The sequence below is a fragment of the Phyllostomus hastatus genome, unplaced genomic scaffold (genome assembly GCF_019186645.2).
Source record: "Phyllostomus hastatus isolate PE091 unplaced genomic scaffold, TTU_PhHast_1.1 phas_contig_1, whole genome shotgun sequence".
Classification (NCBI taxonomy): Eukaryota; Metazoa; Chordata; class Mammalia; order Chiroptera; family Phyllostomidae; genus Phyllostomus; species Phyllostomus hastatus.
In genome coordinates this window covers 27186639-27207271 of record NW_025333498.1, presented here as the reverse complement: position 1 = coordinate 27207271, position 20633 = coordinate 27186639, and the positions used below count along the sequence as shown (strand labels likewise).

The 20633-nt window shown below is 37.7% G+C and overlaps 1 protein-coding gene across 3 annotated transcripts in view; it reads right to left on the bottom strand.

Moving 5' to 3' along the window:
- Positions 1–3624: 3624 nt before the first annotated feature.
- IFIH1 (interferon induced with helicase C domain 1) overlaps positions 3625–20633 on the bottom strand; it is a 50022-nt gene continuing 33013 nt past the window's right edge. For all 3 annotated transcript variants that reach the window (XM_045830782.1, XM_045830789.1, XM_045830772.1), the window contains 11 exons: positions 18248–18458; positions 17145–17362; positions 15872–15988; positions 14003–14126; positions 13219–13470; positions 12606–12862; positions 9915–10064; positions 8295–8456; positions 4771–4961; positions 4228–4321; positions 3625–4133 (listed from right to left, as the gene is read on the bottom strand). In XM_045830782.1, the coding sequence (XP_045686738.1) occupies positions 3954–4133; positions 4228–4321; positions 4771–4961; positions 8295–8456; positions 9915–10064; positions 12606–12862; positions 13219–13470; positions 14003–14126; positions 15872–15988; positions 17145–17362; positions 18248–18458 (1956 nt within the window). In that variant the 3' untranslated portion in view covers positions 3625–3953. The remainder of the gene's footprint in view (positions 4134–4227; positions 4322–4770; positions 4962–8294; positions 8457–9914; positions 10065–12605; positions 12863–13218; positions 13471–14002; positions 14127–15871; positions 15989–17144; positions 17363–18247; positions 18459–20633) is intronic.

Here is a 20633-nt window from a genome sequence, read left to right as displayed (position 1 = left end):
GTTAACTTTTCTTATCCACAAGCTTGGCTTGGAAATGCATGTTATTCCAAAATGTCCTGACTTTCAGGCCTTTCAAACCTGCTTCAAGACACCTGCCTCTAGTTCTGCAAGACCACTGCAATGCCCGTTAGCATAGATGAGCTACCTTCAGCCTCAGCAAGTGTTAGACATGGCCTTAGGAAGGAAGCAGCCAGGGAGACAGAAGCACAGACTATGAGAATGGTAGAACTGTAAAAGACTCTTGAAATCATTCAATCTACTCTTTCATTTTCTGGGGGAGGAAACACAGGCCCTATGAGATGAGGTTGCTCAGCATCACCCAACTGAAGAGTTCTGTGGGGCCTAAAGCTCGGGAATTCCACCAGGCCAATGTCTACATGTCGTGAGCATGTTCTGTAAATGACCCTAAAATATTATGAGCATTACATTGTTCAGTAACAATAAACCCAAATGCTACAAGTATCACAGTTGTTTTTGAATGAAATACATGCACCATAGTTTGAGTTTCATTGCCATCACATACTAAGTTTTATACTATTTGAAACATAGAGTTTAAAACTTTGAAGTAGAAGTAACACTTCTTTATTTAAAAAAAATTACTGGAAAACATAGATGAAAGAACCTGATATTTGCTGAAACCTTAAAAACAGTCTACATATGTTACAGTAGTACATTTAGCTATTTTATGCATTTGGTTTCTTGCAGTTTCCAAAATGTTTTATAAGAGAGCAGTACTTTAAGTGCAGTCAGCTGGAGTTTTAAAAAGTATTTTAAGAAACCACAATCTTCTTTTGCCCTCTTGCATTCCCAAAAGCTCTGATTGGTTAATATTCACCCTTAGTTAAGTCTTATCAAGATTCAGAACTACTGTTAGATTGAATTTTCACTCCGTTGAAACCACAGAAGTTCTTTCACCCCTCCAGCTCTTTATTCCTCCTTAGTCACAGGAGGTAACTTTCTGTGAGGCAGAACATGTGTAAGGCTGGGTAAGCGTGGGTTTAAATGGTCAGTTGTGGCTTTGTCTTAATCATGTGCCTATGCCAAAATTGGCTGCTTGTCTACTAGGAGAACGTCCTGAAGTGCTTGGGTGCTGCACCACCTCCACATGATTATACACTTCTTTCAGAAACACTGAAAATGTCACAGCCACCAAGAGCTTACTCCTCTGTCTGGTGCTAGGGTGGAGTGAAGGCAGACATTTTTTTCTTTCTTCTCTGATACCATCCAGCATCTTCTCCTCGCTAAATCCTCTGTGAACCCCGGCCATCTCCATGGACACAGGTGATCTTGTAGTGTTGGTAACTGGTCTGCATTTAGCCACCATCCCTGCTGTTGGTCATTTCTGAGCATAGTGTTATATTCATGGAGGAAAGACTGAGAAAGTAAGCCTTAAACCACCTGATTCTGCTTCTTTTTTTTAAGATTTTATTTATTTATTTTTAGAGAGGGAAGGGAGAGAGAAAGAGAGAGAGAAACATCAATGTGCGGTTGCTGGGGGCCGTGGCCTGCAACCTAGGCATGTGCCCTGACTGGGAATCGAACCTGGGACACTTTGGTTCGCAGCCCGCACTCAATCCACTGAGCTACGCCAGCCAGGCGATTCTGCTTCTTAATAGTATCTTGCCTTTTATGGTGCTTCATATATTTCAAAGTGCTTTCATATGTATACATACATCACTTATTAACAAAAACTGTCCAAGCGGTGTGGTAGGCAGAATTCTAAGGTGGCCTCCAAGATTTCTGCATACTTCTATATGTACCCTAGAAAAGTCCCCTCCCCTTGTGTATGGGCAGGACCTAGGCATGAGCTGAGATGGTCAGCCCTGTGAGTACTTCATCTTAGCAGACTCAGGAAAGAGTCTCCTGCTGGCCTTGGAGAAGCAATAGCTGTGCTGTGAGAGGGCCATGTGGTGAGGAGGCCCCAGAAGCTCAGAGTGATCCCAGTGGACAACTAGTAAGGAGACAGGAATTCCTCTCTACAGCTGCAAGAAAACAGCAGCCAACAATCTGAAAGAGCTTGGGAGTGACTCTTCCCAAGCACATCCAGATGAGGACATTGTCTGGCTGACACCTGGTTTCAGCCTTCTGAGACCCTGAGCAGAAGACCCTGCCCAGACCTCTGAACTACATGTGTACAACAATAAATGCGTGTTGCTTTAAGCCACCAAGTTGGTGTAATTTGTTATGCAATGTAAGGAACCGCTTCTCAAGACGTGGAAATGTAGCTTAGCACCCACGTGGAAAACCAGTGGGGGGCATGGCAGCTCACAAGACCACATCCGTGAAGAAGTTCTCCCATAGGAAATCAGGCCTGCATTATACCTAGGCTGCCTTGTGACTTGCTCTTGCTAAAACTCTCTAACCCAGAGTTCAGGCAGCAAGCTCTTGCTGCATATCTTTAAAGTAATTTCCTGAAGTCTGTGCTAATTCTCCCAAGGACTGAAGTGTAACCAGACCTGTTGCTCTTATTGTTCCCTTGCATTTGCAACATTTTTTCCCACACCCTTGACAATGATCTATTATGGCTGAACCCTAAAAACTGGTTTGAGGGACTGAATTTACAAGTTTGGGTCCTAGCAGCTGTTGGGTCCTAGCAGCTCTTGTCTTAATCCTTATTTGTGCCTTATGATAGATATGGAGGGTATTTTCTTAAGATTGCATTTGGAAACAGCAAATAGTAGGTTCCACAGGCTTAACAGCTACAGTTGATTTCAAAAACAAAAAAGGGGGAGATTGCTGGGAACCGTTCTGCCTGGTTTCAGAAGCTGTAATTCCCACATGGCTAAGGCTGAGTGAGAGACCTTCAGACCATAAGCCACTAAGGAGACAAAGCTTATCTCCCTGGCAAAGGTGCCACCTCTGCCCTTTTTACTTCACCCTGCCTGGCCCCCAATGCTTGATCACTTAGCCAGTGATGGGTAAGATTCCCCAAGGGAGGGACAACCTAACACAGGCACAATCACATGGGGCCCCCAGGGAAGGACTTGGGGGGCTACAGCAAAAGGGGGTGATGGACACTTGCCACTGGGCTTTGATGTAGCCTTAGTCCTCTTTCTGTCTGTGAGAAGTTGCCTAATCTCTTGGCTGCCTTACTTCCTTTGCCTGACTTAAGCCTGAACCAATGACAAAGGGTGGTACAGCCCTGTGCTGGAAAGGGCGGGTTCCCCGGGTGATCAGGCCTAAGAAAGAATATATAAAATCCTGTGAAACCTGCTTCGCTAAGAATGCTCTCAATTAAATGATAAGGGTCTGAGCAGGAAATAAGTTTGTTTTCCAAAGTTTTGTAGTCCTTTAGCTAACAGACCCTGACTCAGAATAAGCACTTGCAGTTCTTTGTATGCTATCTATTGTTTGATCCTTACTGCCTGACAATGATTAATGAGCTTTACCTGTATTCCTGTGCAAATTGAAACCCAATAAAATCCTGTCAAGGCAAGGGATGGCGCACTCTCCTCATCCCTTTTCCTCCACAGGACTCGGTAGTCTCTGTGAATGTCTTGTCTCATCCATAACACCAGGGACACTGCAGGCCAGTGTCTGCATCAATGCAACAATAGAAAACTAATAAAAGCAAAGATGTAATATTATAACCATTTCAACAATAAGGAGACTGGTTCAGAAAGATAAACTGATTTGCTTAATTTTATTTTGAAAATTAGTGACAGCACTGAAACTGGTGCCTCAGGCCTTCATTTATACACCGGCACTTCCCCACAGTATTCCACATGCCTGCTCCACTCCAATGAGCTTGACCAGTAGATTTCCTTACCCCCATCCATAAACAAGATGAATAGTTGAAAGCATGATATATTGTGTTCCCTTATACCACTCATCTCAGAGTAGAGCCATTATTTGACTAATTCTTACATCAGTTCCTTATTATAATAAAATATTAATTAAAATCATATTGAATGTTAAGCTGACAATATTTTAAAAGAATCTTGAATTCAATGTCAGTCTTCGTCACTAATCAAACAATATTCTGAATAGTCAAAATCAGGAAATGTGATAGGTAATTCTACCCATTTCTTATATTGTTTTTTTGTTGAATTATTTTCAAAAAACACTACAAAATTTCTTATTTTGAGACAAGGGAAATCTAAGCCTTTATGCACCATCATCGTTCCCCAAGCCTAGAAAACAAAAGAGAAAGGGAAAGGAAAAAATTAAATGCACATAAGAATTCCTTTGACCAAAGTAAGAATAAACCCCCAGCAGTTTACTCACCTGGCCACACACTTTGCAGATAATCTCCCCATTTGTCTGATAGTCTGCAAACTTCTTTTTCAGTGCTTGGTTTTCTCTCACAATGTAGAGTTCCCTAAAATTATCGAGGAATAGGAAACATTCCTGAGAATTCACAAATGACCAATATGCAGCCTGTGGGTGCAGGAGGTTGAATTTGACACTCATCCTCAGGTGATGCCCCTTCCACACCCACCTCTCAAGGAACACACTGCCTTTTGTGGCTTCTTTAAGTCTGTCAATTATTTTAACTTAAGTTGTTCAAAAACTTGAGATCAAATATGAACTTACAAACACTGATATGTCTTAGATCAAAATGGCTTTCAGCCTTACATGTCTGCCTCCCTCCCCCAGACAGCATATTTAAAAAATAAACATCTGAAATAGAGATGTAATTTGGGAAAGTTTAAAGAGAAGAAGTTCTAAAACATAATAAATTTAATTTGTGCTATTTTGGAAGAACGTTTACATACAACCTGCTTCACCTCTTTTAAAGAAACTTCGACTGAGTTTTCCTGGACTCACTTGAACTCTGGTGTCATGTTGACATGGTGCATTTTCTCAATCACATGGATACTGCCTCCAGAGCAGGCGAGCACGCTGCAGTTTTTGCAGAGGAAACTTATTAATGATGGGTTTTCCTTGTAATGCTTGGCGATACTTCTCTTGATTTTCATTTTATTTTCCATAATACTTTGCATCTGTAATCCCAGAATCTGCAGGAAGCAAAGAATATTCTATGTTTTTTTTTCATTGCTTCACTGAAGTAAGTATCCTTGAATTCAGAGACCTTAGATAGTTATGAAAATATACTCTTGGCCCGTAGTCTAAAAATAAAAATAATGAGGCAATGGGCCACAAAGAATTTAGTATAGAAACCTTCACATAATAATAAAAATGTGGAACCCTCAAAAAACAGCCCATTCTATTTTTAAAAAGTTCTCTGGGGAGAAAGTCCTCAGCCATGGTCGACCAAAAACAAAACAAAACAAAACAAAACAAAACGAACAAAAAACAAAAAAAAAACCTCTCCCTTTATCTACCTCATTAGTTTTAATTGTCTCATAAAATAAATCTAAACTTTCTCTCATATGAATCTCTTTAAAGAACTAAACACTGTTATTACATTACCCATAGTCTTTTCTTATCTATGATAAGCTCCCCAGTTTCTTTCATTGTTCCTCTTATGTTTTAATTCCCAGACCCTTCATTACCTAAGCAAATCTCCTTAGCAAAATCTCCTCTTCTCATGTTCATGACAGAAACTACTAGTTTCCCACCCAGGATCCATTCTTCCTAGGAATAGAACTATTGTATAATTTTATTCTGGGTGGAAATATGCTAACTAAATGGCTATATTTCCAAGCCAGTGGTCAACAAGACATGAGAAAATGTTAAGCGGTATTTCCAGAAAGGCTCCTTATGTATCAGATAGTTGGCACATGTACTTTTGCCTTTTCCATCTTCTCCCTTCCTCCTCCCTAGAATGAGCATGTGACAGCTAAAACTCTAAACACTATCTTTGACCTTGGGAATGGAAGCCAAATGCTAAAAGGGCAGAGAAGAGTGGAGGAGAGAGTAAGTGAGAGAGAGAGAGGGAGGGAGAAAAAGGGAAGGAGAGAAGGAGGGAGAAGGGGAGGGGAGAGGAGGAGAGGGCAGGGAAGAGGCCCAGGGTCCTCGTGACATCATGGAGCTATCACATGACTCTAGACTGCTCGCATTTTTTGTGTGAGAGACTAGGCCTTTATGCCGTGTATTCTAGGTTCTGTGACTAGAGGCAAGACTTATTTCATCATAGGAACAACCTAGTTTATGAAAGACACAAAATTTGAAGTAGGAACTGGTCAGTCCTCTTACCTATACAACTTCAGAGTAGAAAAACCTGTTTTAAGAACCTCCAAACTGAACCTTTTCTAAACAACCAATTTATATCAAATTGTGGCGGAAACTATTGTTTTCTTTAAGACCTAGGGGACATTTTTAATAAAAGTAAATCATCAGTGTTGATGATTTACAGAGCTGAAGGGCCTATCTCCTTGGCTCTCACCTCTCTGTTTTAGGCATTGATTCAGGGCAGTCATGTTTAGCACAGAAAGCGAAAAGAAGCCTTGCAAGCAAACTTATGGGCTATAGAACAGTTTAATCAACAAGTACACAGACTAATTTGCCATGAAAGTTATAATAATAATATAATAAATTGAAGTATTCTGTTCCCTAAAAGTTTAATTAGGTTGTTCTTACAAGATATTTATTGTTTAGTGAGCTGGTTAAAAGATGATTAGGCCAAGAATCACACACACGTAGGCAATTAAGTCGCACCTATGAGTGTGATGGAAAAAATAAAAATAAAACCAAGGTCTATATTTGGATATATAACCAGGGCACCAGAAACTAAAAGACTAGCTTTAAAATAGTAAAGCATATAAACTAATTAGAGGGGAAAAATGAAAAGAAATTATAATAAATATATGGCAGGTAGAGCTATCATCAAAGCCCAAATAAAATGTAATAATGTAGCAAAAGTTGTTAGGTCAATGCCAAGGGAAAAGTTTAAGATCTCCATTTTTTAGAAGCTTTCAGTTATGTATAAACCCTGTATAAGACGTGGAAAACAGACCTCACCTAGGTGTCAACTCTCACCAATTATTTACAGTTACCCGTCACTGAGAAAATGAGGACTCTTTAATCGGAAGAAAGGAGTGCTGTGACCTCCTGGCAACACCTGCTGGGGGCTTTGGGCAGAGTAGAGGTTGGCATGTGCCTCACGTCACTGCCATCCTTGCTCTGAGTTCGTCCGCCTAAAGCAGTTCTAGGAGGGCAGATCCTTTAGTCAAAAGAGACCTAAAAGGTAGTCCATTCTGGAGCCCCTGAAAGGACTGTATCTTGTTCTAGAGATTATTGACTCAAACTCCAGAGGGTGTTCTAGAGTTTCCCCAGTACAACTAGTCTTGAAACATCAATTTTTTGAAAAGAGTAACTTGATTTCATTCATCTAGGACATTAAATGTAAGGCAATAACCTTCCAGCGGGATTATTCGACCACAAATGTTTGATTTGACACTACAACGTGTTTAGTTTCCCTTATATTGAAAAGGGTTTGAAAATATAAGTTTGTGTAGAAACCTGGCCAGGAAACCTTGGAGTTGGTTACAGCAATGCACACCAATTTGAAAGCATCCCTTTCGTGAAACTCTATTTAGGGTAGAGCCGATTCCAATGTTAAGAAACTAACATTCACACCCATATGCAAGGGTGTGAATTTTCTTCTAAATGGATTGTTTGCTATTATAGTTCTCACAGTCTTTAATTCAGTGGTATGGGGGATTTCCTGAAATATTGGAGAAATACTTTCTTCCTTCACTGCATTTCTCTAACCACTCAGATAACTCTGTTAGTGAATTGAGATGCAGCTAGATAATATGAGATGTTATCTTGTTTTTATTCAGATCTAGCTTAGTGTCACTTCCTCTAAGAGGTCTTTCCCAACTGTTCAGTCTAAAGTACCTGTCTAGTGACTTTTCCCACATTATTGAACTCTAATTCTCTAGCATTTATCTCTATATGATATGTTTCTTGCTTCATTTCTGTTTAGTTTTTTTCCTCTTCAAATCTCACTGTGTACACACTAGAATATAAACTTCATGATGCAGGGGGCCTATCTTTGTTGTTTGTCTTTTTGTTCTCTGTTTCTAGAATGCTCCCTGATGCATACGAGGCATTTCACAAATATTTCTGAAATAAAAAAAAAAATGTGCCTGTACAAGATTGGACCAAACCAAAATCGTCAGGTTGTGATGAATGGGCAAGTTACACTAGTGTTTCTGGATCAAGGGCAGCTTAAATTTATATTATCAAAGTTTGTGGCTGGTTTCACTGGAATGGCTCTCTGGCAATTTCAGCCCAATATGGATCTCAGTTCTTTGTATGTGAATCTGGACTAAGCAAAGCTCATCATACTGAAACATACACTTCAGTACAGTTTCTGTCTGGCAATCACATGCAGCCATTTTAAAGCGAAAACTAAAGTCAGAAAGGGCCCCAAACAATACCTTATGAGCAAACTCCTCTGGTTTCATATTCTGAACACAGTCTATAGCTTTATACATCATTTTCTCTCGGAAGTCATTAACTGTCTCGCGTTCTACAACTCCTGAGCCAATGTGGGCAACCAGGATATAGGTGCTCTCATCTGCTCTGGCTCGACCACGGGCCTGAGAAGAGAAAGAAGTTACATAAGTAAGGAAAGGAAGGGCTTCTCTCTTGCTATGAACTCCCCCATTTTTGTCCTGAAATGCTCAGTGTCCCAGACTTCAAGTGCTCTCTTTATTCTCAATAAAGTTAGTCATTCTCCATTCTTTATAAACTTGCTATTTGAACCTCAAAATGCACTTTAATACAGAAACAATGCTCTTGCATGATGATGGTTAGGTCCCCCACAGTTCTCAAAAGCCTCAATAATACAATACCAACCCATCCAGCCTTTCCATTCTGCAGGGCCTTCTCTCACACCCTGTAGTAGTCATGAGTGACCTAGACCAGGGGAGCAGCACTCCTCCGTGTTGTCTGGGAGGGGTGAGTGGGGAGGGGGGTGTCTCTGACCTTGATACTAGAGCTGCTGAGCATGCAGCCCTGTTCCTGGCATCCTGTGTTGGCTTTTGAGCACGTTTTCTCATGAAAACATGCTCAGCACGATGATAAACTTCTATAATTCTCTTTATGAAGTGATACTTAGTTACATTTGAGTAACAGAAAATTGCATGGCCTGGCCCAGGAACCTATCAACTATAATATTATCCTCATGAAAAATGCATCCTGAGTAATGAACAGCTAACAAATCAACTCCTGAAATGAAATGACTTCCTCATTTGGTGGCTGTCTGGTTATCTTGGTTATGACTTGCCTTCCATTCAAGAATGCAATTTAGCATATAAAAAAGCTGCTTTGTTAATTTTATGGGAAGAATGTTAAGCATAATTCCTATGCTTACTCAACAAAAGGAAACAATTTTATTGTTAATGTAGGATGGGTAAAATATAAAGCAAAATTGAATAAAAACTGGAACATTTTACTATTTTTTATCTTTTTCTGCATATAGGGGGAATATGTATAGAATGGAAATCTTATTATGAAAGATTTCAAACATAGAGAAGTTGAAAGAATAAGGGAGGAAAGCACAGAAACAGCAGGGCTCCCTGGGGCTTGGTGTGTTACTTCATCAGACATTTGTGGGACGCTGTGCTTTAGATTCCCGGTCCAGCTGGGGGCTGACTGACATCCTGGGAATGAGGAGGCCTATTTTGACTCTTACAGATGGGGCCAGTGTTATGTTCTTAAAAAGTCCTAGGACACAGAAATAACAACCAAAGAAGAGTTGTTGTTTAAAAATACAACAAGCATCTGGTTGAAATATGAATTAAACAATAATATAAAAGGCAGTAGTGCACAGCTCTTCAAGATTTCTCTTTTTTGTTTCATTGGGCTATAATTGATATATATTACTTTTTAGGTATGCAATGTAATGATTTAGTATTTGTATACATTGTAAAATGATTTTTCATATGAAAACAGCTATATTTTTAAAACTATGTATGCTGTTTTACTAAAATAAAACAATTAAAATAAGAATACAAGATTTAAAAAATTAATATATTAGAGGTATTTGAATGTACCTGGACCATGGCTATTTCATTAGTGACGAGACCGTAACGAATAATCATGTTGCATTCTTTAATATCCAAACCTTCTTCTGCCACTGTGGTAGCAATAAGCAGATTTATTTTTCCTGTGCGAAATTTCCTAATGACTTCTTTTTGTTCATTCTGTAGAAATATTTTAATAAATTAAATTTTGTGATGCTAAACACATTAAAATCATCTAATTAGGAGAATAAATAAAGCATTGCAAGTGGTCAGTCTAAATCAAAGGATTAGATCATACACGGATTTGATGCCATCTGTTTTTGTCATTGAACAAAGACATGATGCTGAGACACATTTGATTTCCAATCTGGGATTATCACACAATAAGAAGAACATTTCCATCTTCCAGTCTGGAGATGGGGAGACCATCATTTACACCAAGGAAATAAACTGATGGGCAACTTGGGAGGAAGAATGGAAGAGATGAGAAACTTAAGTGGGCTTTGCTTTTCACTACAATAACTTCAGAATCTTTAATATTCAAAGAATAACATGCAGTGACACTCTTACAAAATTGCTGAGTTTTGAGTCACCCAGAAATACAGACTACACATTTGGTCACTTTAAGAATCATTCAAGCACCCTGCCTGGTGTGGCTCATGGATTGAGTGCCAGTCTGTGGACTGAAAGGTCATGGGTTCAACTCCCAGCCAGGGCACATGCCTGGGTTGCAGGCCAGGCTCCTGGTTGAGGGCATGCAAGAGGCAACCAATCAATGTATCTGTTGCACACTGATGTTTCTCTCTCTCTTTCTCCTTTCTTTTCTCTCTCTCAAAGTAAACAAATAAAATCTTAAAAAAAAATGAGTCATTCAAGCAAGAATATTCCTGGAAGGACACATGAGAAACTGAAAACATTGTATGCAACAGGGGAGCTAGAAGAGTGGAGGACAGTGGTGGCCCTGTGCCTTACTGATTTTGAAAGAGGTAGTAAATATATTATCTGTTCAAAGGGGCGACACACATAAAAATGAAAGAATAGGTTATGAAAAGCATAATTAAAACAATTATATTTAAATGAATAAAATCTAAATTCTGAAAGTTAATATAAGTAAAGAAATTAAATACGCTCCCTGACCCTTGCATCAGAGGAGTGGGTAAGCATAAACCCAGCCCTTCTTCTATGAGAAGAAGACCATAGTTTTAGCTTCATAACCGCTCCCATCAAAGCTGTCGGTCCTGTCCGCCTTTGATGCACATTCACAATCTCTTCTGCCCCATACCTTAAACAAAAGTGAACGTGCAGGATGGACAGTATGCTCTCCCCTCCCTTTGCTTTCTTCTCAGAGGCAGCACGTGCCTTTGTCTGACTGCTAGCTGTGGCAGAAAACTCCCTCTCCAGTCTCTTCTGACAGTTTCTCCCTCTTGCACTCATGACTACTGATGACTACTGATAAAACTTACATGTCCTTGGATTTTAGCAGAAGATGTCTGTGCCTTAATTCAAAGGAGTGCCTTTGATAGTAAGAGTTTTTAACACATCAAGAGTTAGGCAACTCCTCTCCCAGTAAGACCAATGCAATTTACGAGGTGAGGATGTGGGCAGTAAGGAAGGGGTGTGTCCTGCACTGGCATGCAGTCCCCAAGTCTGAAATGAATGACTAGCCAAAGTAGCCTGAGAACATGTTTTCCATCTGTACCTCACCTTTTTTCAAACAGGAACTGAGATCAAACATAATGAACGTCATAACACTAAAACTAATAACAGAAACTTATAAGCAGGACAAAAGTGAAAGAATACAGACATATCAATTGTAAGGATTAACAGAGAGGCTATGAGACTACAGTTTTTCCTGTGAGGTTCCTAGAACATAGGGCAAAAAAAAGAAATGAAGTAAATTAGCTCTCATCACAAAGGAGGAGGCAAACTTCTTACCCATGAAAAACAGTGCTTTCTCTGGTATAAATTTGCACATAGAGAGTACGTATATGGAGTGTTATAGTGGACAATTTCAAGAACTATTTATTTTCGGCAAACATAAAACAAATTTAATTTGCCCCACTGGACTGAATCGTGGTGACTCTGTCAGAACTGAAGTATCCTGTTGTCTAGCAAGACTAAGGATCGATGTAACTTCGGGAGAACATTTTACTCTAACAAGCCACATGCTTGTAATGTCTACAGGTGTCTTTTTCTCTCTCAAGTGTTTTTTACTGTGCACATGATATGTAGTATAATGAAATGGAAACAAAACCAAACAAAAACCTTAAAGAGGAAAAGAAAATCTCTCGTGATCCCAAATCTCAAACACATCAAATATCTTAAAATGTCCAAGTCTCATCCAATGCAAAACTGTTTTACACAGTTCTAATTATAATGCACATATTGTTGAGGAGATGGAATTTTCCTCTTGATAATTATATTGTAACCACTTTTGTATGTTGTTATAAGTTTAAATGTCAATGATTTTTACAAAGGAAACTCACTTTAGAAAGTTTCTTCAAGTATGTGAAAAAAAAAATGACTCCTAGGCCAATACTTAGCCTTTTAAATACCACAGACTAGACTGCTATTAAACTCACATTTTACTTAAAGAACAAGTGCTTCATTCCTTAAAGTTATTTTGTGGTGTGGTGAGAGAACTGATGAAAAATAGATGACACCTAACTTGTAAAGAGTAGTAACAGCGTTAAGAACAGCAATCCAAAAAGATGTTCATACCTGTGTCATGGGCTTGAACTCACTGCTGTGTCCAGCTCCAATCAGGTGGTGGGCTGTGACTCCTACTTCTGCAAATTTTTCATTTTCATTAATCCACTGGGAAAGGGCGTAAGCACTCTGCCGTGTTTTTGTGAAAATTATGCCTCTTGCTTCCACAGTCCTTGTATATTGCTCCAGGATGGTATTTCTCAATTTGGTCAGCTTTTCATTTTCATATTCTGGGTTTTCAGCCATTTTTTTCAACATATGCTTGTTATCTTTAAAAATAATTAGTTTAAATTAGTAAAATATAGGAATAATTACAGTGGAAGATTTTATGTAATGATGCCCTGAGATGTGGTTCAACTATAATTAATCTTTTATCTATATCTAATCATCAGGCTGTTTAATACATTTCAGTCATCTTGACTAAAATCCAGATGACCAAATGATTGACTGTGATCATACAATGCATGGCTACTGTGGTCATATCAGTTAGATATGAGCAGGATTTCTTCTTTTAAAATGAAATGTTATTTTAAGGGGGCCTTTCGGAGAGCTCTTACAAAGCAGCAGTTCACACCAAAGAGGTAAATGCGTGAGACCGTGCAATCAATGTCACAGTGATCCTCACCCATAAATAAATTCATGAGAAATTCATCCGTCCCATCCAGTTTCAAAGGTTTCTTTTTATCATTCTCATCTTCATCACTGTCATTGCTATCATCTAGGACAGCAAACTTCTTTTCTATTTCTTCATTATAGAAAGTTTCAAGGTGATTATATGCATCAATCATTCGGATTGTGTCATTGATTTGCAGGGCTTCATTGTACTTCCTCAGATGTTCTGCACAAAGGCGGTCTTTGCGATTTCCTTCTTTTGCAGCTATGAAATAATATATTATGTAGCGTGAAAGAACGATCCAAACATATACTGTTAATACTGTGCTGGGGACAGGAATATGTTTATAATACTGACTCTAGAATGGGTTCCATTTTGTTTCTGAGGTGAGTAAGCAAGACTAAAAACGTGCCATAAACTCTAAAAGGGGGCAAATGCTTTAACTCCTAGACTTGCTGCTTGAGTTCTGCAGCAACGAGAACACGCCTCTGACCCATGCTGAGTCAGAGGAATGGCATGACAAACATAATACTTGAATTTGCAATTGGACGCAGGGCTGTTAATATTAATCTTAATACTTTAAATGTACAATAAGTGAAGACTCTGGAGATAATGAGAAAATGAATGAATTGGTGTCTCTTTCCTTAGATAAGGAATTAGAACATGTTTATCCTTGTCCTACTTAGAACAAAGAAGTTCCATTTGCTTTCAGTTTGCTTGGGAGCATATGAGATAGTCACCAAAATCTTGGCATAAACACGGGATAAACTAAGTGTTAGGTAAAAACTCCAATTACCTTTTTTATCCATTTGAATGGCCCATTGTTCATAGGGTTGAGTTCCAAAATCTGCCATTGGACTCATTTGGCAAAAAGTTTGAATCTTTGTCATTATTTCCAATAGTTTGTCTTTAAATGGATCCTAAAAATAAGTTATACACTTATTCTTATATGTTTATATTGTTAAAGGAATAACATTATCTTTGTGAAAATAATTTCTATGTAAAATAAATTGGATTCAGAATCTTTGTCTAAGCAAAGTAATAAGTTAATCTCTGATCACCTGTTTGTACATTTATTTTTTATCATTTTTTTTTCTTTTAAAAGTCTCTACTCTCAAGATACATCCATACCAACACAGTACACCACTTCTGGAATTTTCAATTTAAAGATTTTATAAAAGAAAAATTAACAAATGATAACTGTGGATGCTAATACTAATTTTAAAAAACATTTTAAAGTAATGCCACTGTTATTTAGAAAGCTTACAATCTAATTTGAGAAATATTCTTCTTTGAAGAACTGGTTTTAGCATAATACCAAAATTCAAAGTTAAGAGAATTTTGAAAAAAGCTAGACAGAAAAAAGTGCATACTGTAAGATTTCATTCAAAGAAAGTTCAAGATCAGTGAAGCCCCATCTTTGGTGTTGGAAGTCAGGGCAGCCGCTGTCCTTGGGGTGTGGGACAGGAGGGGAGTGTGGAGTTTCTAGGTGTCGCAGTGCTGTGTGTCTGGGCCTGGGTTTTGGTTACACGTGTGTGTTCTGTTTATGAAAATTCAGCAATCTGTCTTATTCACTTCAAATGTGCACTTTTCTGTGTGTTTTACTTCAATAAAAAGTATCCTAAAATTTAAATTAAAGAGTAAGATGCCAGATTTTTAAAAATATATATCCTAAGTCACATCTAGCGATTTCATCCCAGTCTACATCCCTGCAAAAATAAAATAAAATACCCTAGGAATGTTGTGTTTTATTAATGATTATAACAAAAACACACATTTAAATGTATCAAGTAAAACTAAGTAACAAAAAGTGAAGGAAAATAAAGTATACCAAATATGCCAGTTCAGCTGGGGGAGAGAAGTGCCTGAATTTAAAGTAAAACTAACTCAGAACTGATGGTCACTCACATTAGTTTAGTGCCCACTACATTTTAAACACAAGATTATTCATTATGTGCATTTCATACCATTGAACCCTAACATCACTATGAGGTAGATTTTCAATGGTTACACTCACTATCAAGCACACAGAGCTAAAACTTATCCTGCTTTGTAAATTTCACAAAAGAAAATGTTGATATATGTACTGTCATGAGTTTCAAACTGGGTATCAGTCGCTCTTTATTATTGGTTAAAACAGTCATCTAGAAAGTAACATTAAAATAGGTATTTCACTTCTTCACCAGGCCAATGTTTTCCTAAGAAATATGCAAATTAGGGAGGATTCCCATTATCTTTGCCAACTGTAATCTGGTAGCAACAAAACTGATACTTCAGAATGCCAGAAGACCAATCCTGGAATTCACCAAGAAAGTAAAAATAAAATAAAATAATAATCATAATAAAAAGAATAAAGCAAACTACAGTATAATCCCTGTAGTTTAACTATATAACCTGAACCTTCCCTACCCTCAGCCCCTCATGGCTCATCTGCAGTCAATTACTGAGCTACTCTTCATATAAACTGGAAAACTAAAAGAAGGGTGGAAAAGAGAATTCACAGCAGTGTTTCATGGCCTAACATTAGTAAAAAAGTACAAAATTGTAACTTTTTGCTAAAAATTTAAAATAATATTATTCAGATGGTCCATATAAAATAATCTTTTCATCTTTCAACAGAGTATGGTACTAGCAATCAAATAAATACAACATTTTAAGCACATACTTCTCTGGTGTCATCTGCAATTACGAACTTTTTGCATGGCTCCTTTATTTGGTCTTTAAGTTGACCGATGTTTTCTTTCACAGTTTGAATAGTAGATGCATCAAGATTGGCACATATCTGGAAGAGACATTTTTCGATATTTAAATAATTATTTTTTCTTTTTCATTGATTTAGTGTAGTTTTTTGCATATAAGAAATAAGTAGTATTACTAGCTAAACATAGCGTTATAGTACTGCTTTACTGTGGATCTGATTAACCAATAACCAAAAACCAATCTGTCCTGATAGAGTAAAAAGGAGCTTCTCAATCAAGTTGGTGAATAATTCCAGAAAAGTGTATTTATATTCCTTACTTATATTCAATTTTCCAGCTGGAAAAATTGATATGGGAAGGGTGTAGCAACTTCAGAGATCAGCAGAGAATGATTATGAGAAAACCATATTACAAAGGTGTTTCAAAGGTCATTTTAACATCTACAGGTCATATTACCACTCTCCTCTACAGATAAAGAAGATGGCATGAGGCTAGGGGCAGCTGAAGCCCATGTGCCTAGGTCTAGATTAGAATTTGTCCTTAATCCAAGTAATAAATTATATCTAGAGCCAATAATTATACCTCTGTCTACCTTATATTATTTTTACTGAATTAAATTTAAAATCAGGGACTTAAAAGACAAATGTAATTGCTTTGATGCCAACACACTTCTTGGCTTAGTCTGAATTCATTTAACACTTGCATCAACAACAGTACTTTTGTGTTGTTATCATTTGGAGCCAGCTGATGGGTAATACATTTTTAATTACAGATTCGCATATCCCATTTTCCCATTTAATTTAAATTACCCAGAATCTGAGAATCACACAGAACAAAAAGAGTAAAAAATATGTAATTTTGAAATTCACTAAGTATGAAAATTAGAAATGTTCATAGTTTTATGCACATTTCAATATCAAATAGATCATTTTTGTAATAGGAGTAGATATTTAAAAGAAGGTATTTAATTTGCCCCCACATTTCATTAATTATATCAGCTTCCTATAATTTTTGTGATGTGTTTTCTCATAGTTGTTATTAAGGCATATTACTGTGTTGTAGAAAATTGACTATACTTATTTTAAAGTAAACATGTTTCACTTAGCTGATGACCCTACAATACTTTCTGACATGCATGCAATGGGACTTGCATCTAACCTCACTTAAAAAACTCATGAAGTACTGGCATTTTTTTTAAAGCTTTGGTTTCCTTTTTTATACATAAAGTTCATGACTTACTTTTAAGATGTGCTCTTCAGCTTTGGCTTGCTTGGTGGCCCCACCAATGCCTGGCGATGCTGTTAGTCCCAATATCTGAGGCAGGGGCATCACTGGTTTGTTTTCTTTCTCAAGTTTCTTGTTTTTCAACTTCTGTTTCAAATAACGCCTCATGATGTTATTATAGACTGCTTCTTTTTTGGTGTGATGGCATTCATCAATGATGAGGAGGGAAAAGTCTTAAAAGAAAATTCACATGGTTCATTTTTAAAAAATGTACTTTTAAAAAACATTTTTAAAAGGTACATTAAAAAAAACAACAACAAGAACCTTTAAGCTAGTAAACTGAACTGCCATAGGTATGTCTTTTCTTGGGCAGAATACTAACACTGCCATTTTTCACTTTTTAAGACTATCCTTATCACCTGTACATTCAAAACTTTATGTGTATTAATCATGAAACTCTCCCTGTTAGATACTATGCCTATCTTATTAGATGAGTTTTAGAAAGTGTATAGACCTAAAGAGTATTATGGGATGGAATTCAGATAAGATTATTATCCAAAATTCTCAAGATTACACTTTTTTCCTTAATATAATGTTTAATGGTATGTGGGTAAATTTTACATTTATTATATCAAATAAAAACTGCATTATTTAAAGAGGGAAATTTTGACATGTTTTAGCATTACATTGAATTATTATAATTATTTTCACTTATTTCCATTCCTCTCTCTTACCTTCTCTTCCAATTCCTTAAAAAATAGGAGAGATCATATATTTGTTCTATGGAAAAGAAGGCAGACCTAACAGGATACTTAGCATATAAAAGAAACTTGTCAGTATGGAGAACTAAGAAGTAAATGGAAAGTCCAGTGATTGTTTGATGTAATGATAATATTCCTATGCAGAACAGTGATCTAATTAAAAACTTTTTGAATTTTTAATTTGTTTCCCTAAGGAAGTAAAAGAGTTTTAATGAAAACTTAAACAATAAAAGATAATATAAACCTAAGTTAATTTTTTAAATCAGCATATTTAAAATTATTTAACTAATATGGCTTCTATTAGTATTAATATTAATATGAAATCTTCTGTTGTCAAAAATATACACTTCAACCAACCTGACAACTGGACACCATCATCTTCTCCTTCTTCTGAGTTTAAAAGGGAATTTTCGAGAATTTGAGCTGTACTGATAATAACATCATGGGTTTTGACAACTTCCGGAAATGATATTTTCAATTGGGTATCACCACTTAATCCTGTAACGGAATACCATTTCTTCAAATATGGTTGAAACTCTCTGCAGAAGAGCTGCTCAACTAATGGTACCTTTAAAAATGCCAAAAGTAAAAAAATAGAGAAAATAAAGAGTGTGTCAAAGCAAAAGGAGTATTGATCAAAGGCCTACTATGTGTCAAGCATTAGCAAAGGTTTTACACCATCACTTAAGTAGGCTTCACATCCTGTTCATCATTCCATTCATTCATCTGTCGGTGCGCACTTACTGAATGCCTACCAGGTGTGGACATTGTGTCTGGAACACAATGATGTTTAAGACGTGGTTGACAATGCTCTCGCTGAGCACACAGACCAAGACTAAAACTGAAACAAATTAATATTATCCCATTTAATAGTTCTCCCATGTAAACACATTCAAGTGACAGCAAAGAGGAAGAGGCAACTGACTGCTCAAAAGAAGGCTTTAGAAGACATGCTAATCTTGTAAACCATGGGTCAGTGAAGAAATAAATTGAAATTAAAAAATAAATTTTGAATTGGTAGAAAAGGGCCAGGCTCAAAAGGGCTGTGAGCACCAAGCAGAGGATTTTAAACTTAGTATAACAGTTCACAGGCCCTTGTGAGTTCTGTTACATTTAGGGCTGATTTATTTGTTGTTTGTTTCTGTTTGTTTGCTTTGGGATCAGGCCAGAGGCAACAGGCCTAAAGGATTGGAGGGAGCTGGGAGCAAAGAGTGAGACGGCAAGGCATTGCCTGGCAGAGTGGATGTGAGGTGAGGAACGGACTACTGGAATAGCTGTGGTGGCTGAGAAAAAACGAAACAAGTAAATTTAGCAAAAGAGGTGAAAAGTTTCAGAGACAACTGGCATTGTCTAGTGAGAGTATATTGGCCTTAGGGTGACTTGACCCAATTGGTGATTTACAGTATCTTCTCATTCACTAATAGGCCAAGATGCAAGTCCTCTGAGGACCCTGTCCTGTAAAACTATGAATGCGGAGGTGGAACCAGGTGACCCATGGATAATGGGAGGGCCAGAGCCAGGATAAAGAAGGCATCCCGGGCCCGGCCAGCAAGGGCTCATCTTTGTGAGCATGCAGATAAAAGATGGTCTCACTTTTTAAGGCCACAATCTCCAGAGTCAACCCCATACCTGGTCCTTTGTCTGAGGAGTGACTGTACTCATACAATAAAGTAAGCTAAAGAAAATAAAATGTTAGTAAGGAAATCATAAGAAAGAGAACACATTTACTGCATCTATTGAAAAGAAAATCTGTGTATAAGTGGACCCATGCACTTCAACCTCATGTTGTTCAAGGGTCAACTGTATTTTTCTCATTCCACTTATACAAGGCAGAGGCGATAATCTAAGAATGAAGTATTCTGAGGAAGAGAATGGGAATTAAATTTAGCAGGAGAGTGTGAGCCAGAGGAAAGGCAGCTCTGAAAATAACTACAGCAGCTACTTGCTTATTGTGTGACCTTGGGCAAGTTACTTTCTCATCTCAGTTTCCACATTGATAAAGTGAGATTCATGTGAACCTGTGGTGAGGTCATTGTGAAAAATTAAATAAAATGGAGGCTGACATATTGCTGGCACTCAGAAAGCTTCCCAGATATTTCACCCATCCTTTTATTTCAGCAGTGTGGTGGAGAGAGACCAGTTGACTTCAGAAGAAAAGGGTTCAAGTCCCAGTTCTGCTGAATATCGGCTGGATGATCCCTGACAGGCTGATTAAAGCCTCAGAGCCTCAGTGTTCTGATGGCTAAAAAGGGGATAATTATGGTTACTCCAAACAATGGCTATGTGGTTTTAAAGAGAAAATGTAAAGTACAATACAATATTATTACATTATTAATACATATTTTTTATATCTCACACTACAGATTTCTCAGGGACAGGCTGTGCATTTCATTTGTCTTTAAATACCCCAATGCTACTGAGTGATTTAAGAATCTTTATACCGTGAAGTGACATGGGGACCTGAGGTTCTGTCCATAAAGGGCGAGTCAAAGAAGCAGAATCTTCTCATCTCCAGAACAAAAAGAAGCTGTCACAGGAGGTAGCAGGTGTTGAAAATCCTGATATTCACACTGGGTGGCATTGACATCCTACTGAAGGACACAGAGGAAGCCAGATGCAAGTCTGACATGGCTAATTGGGAGGTGCGTGGTCCTTTTGGAGCCTTTTCCTGAGATGTGACAGAGTGCCTGCCAAGACTAATCAAACCCAACTGCTACCCACTTCTGCTGAATCATATGGGGCT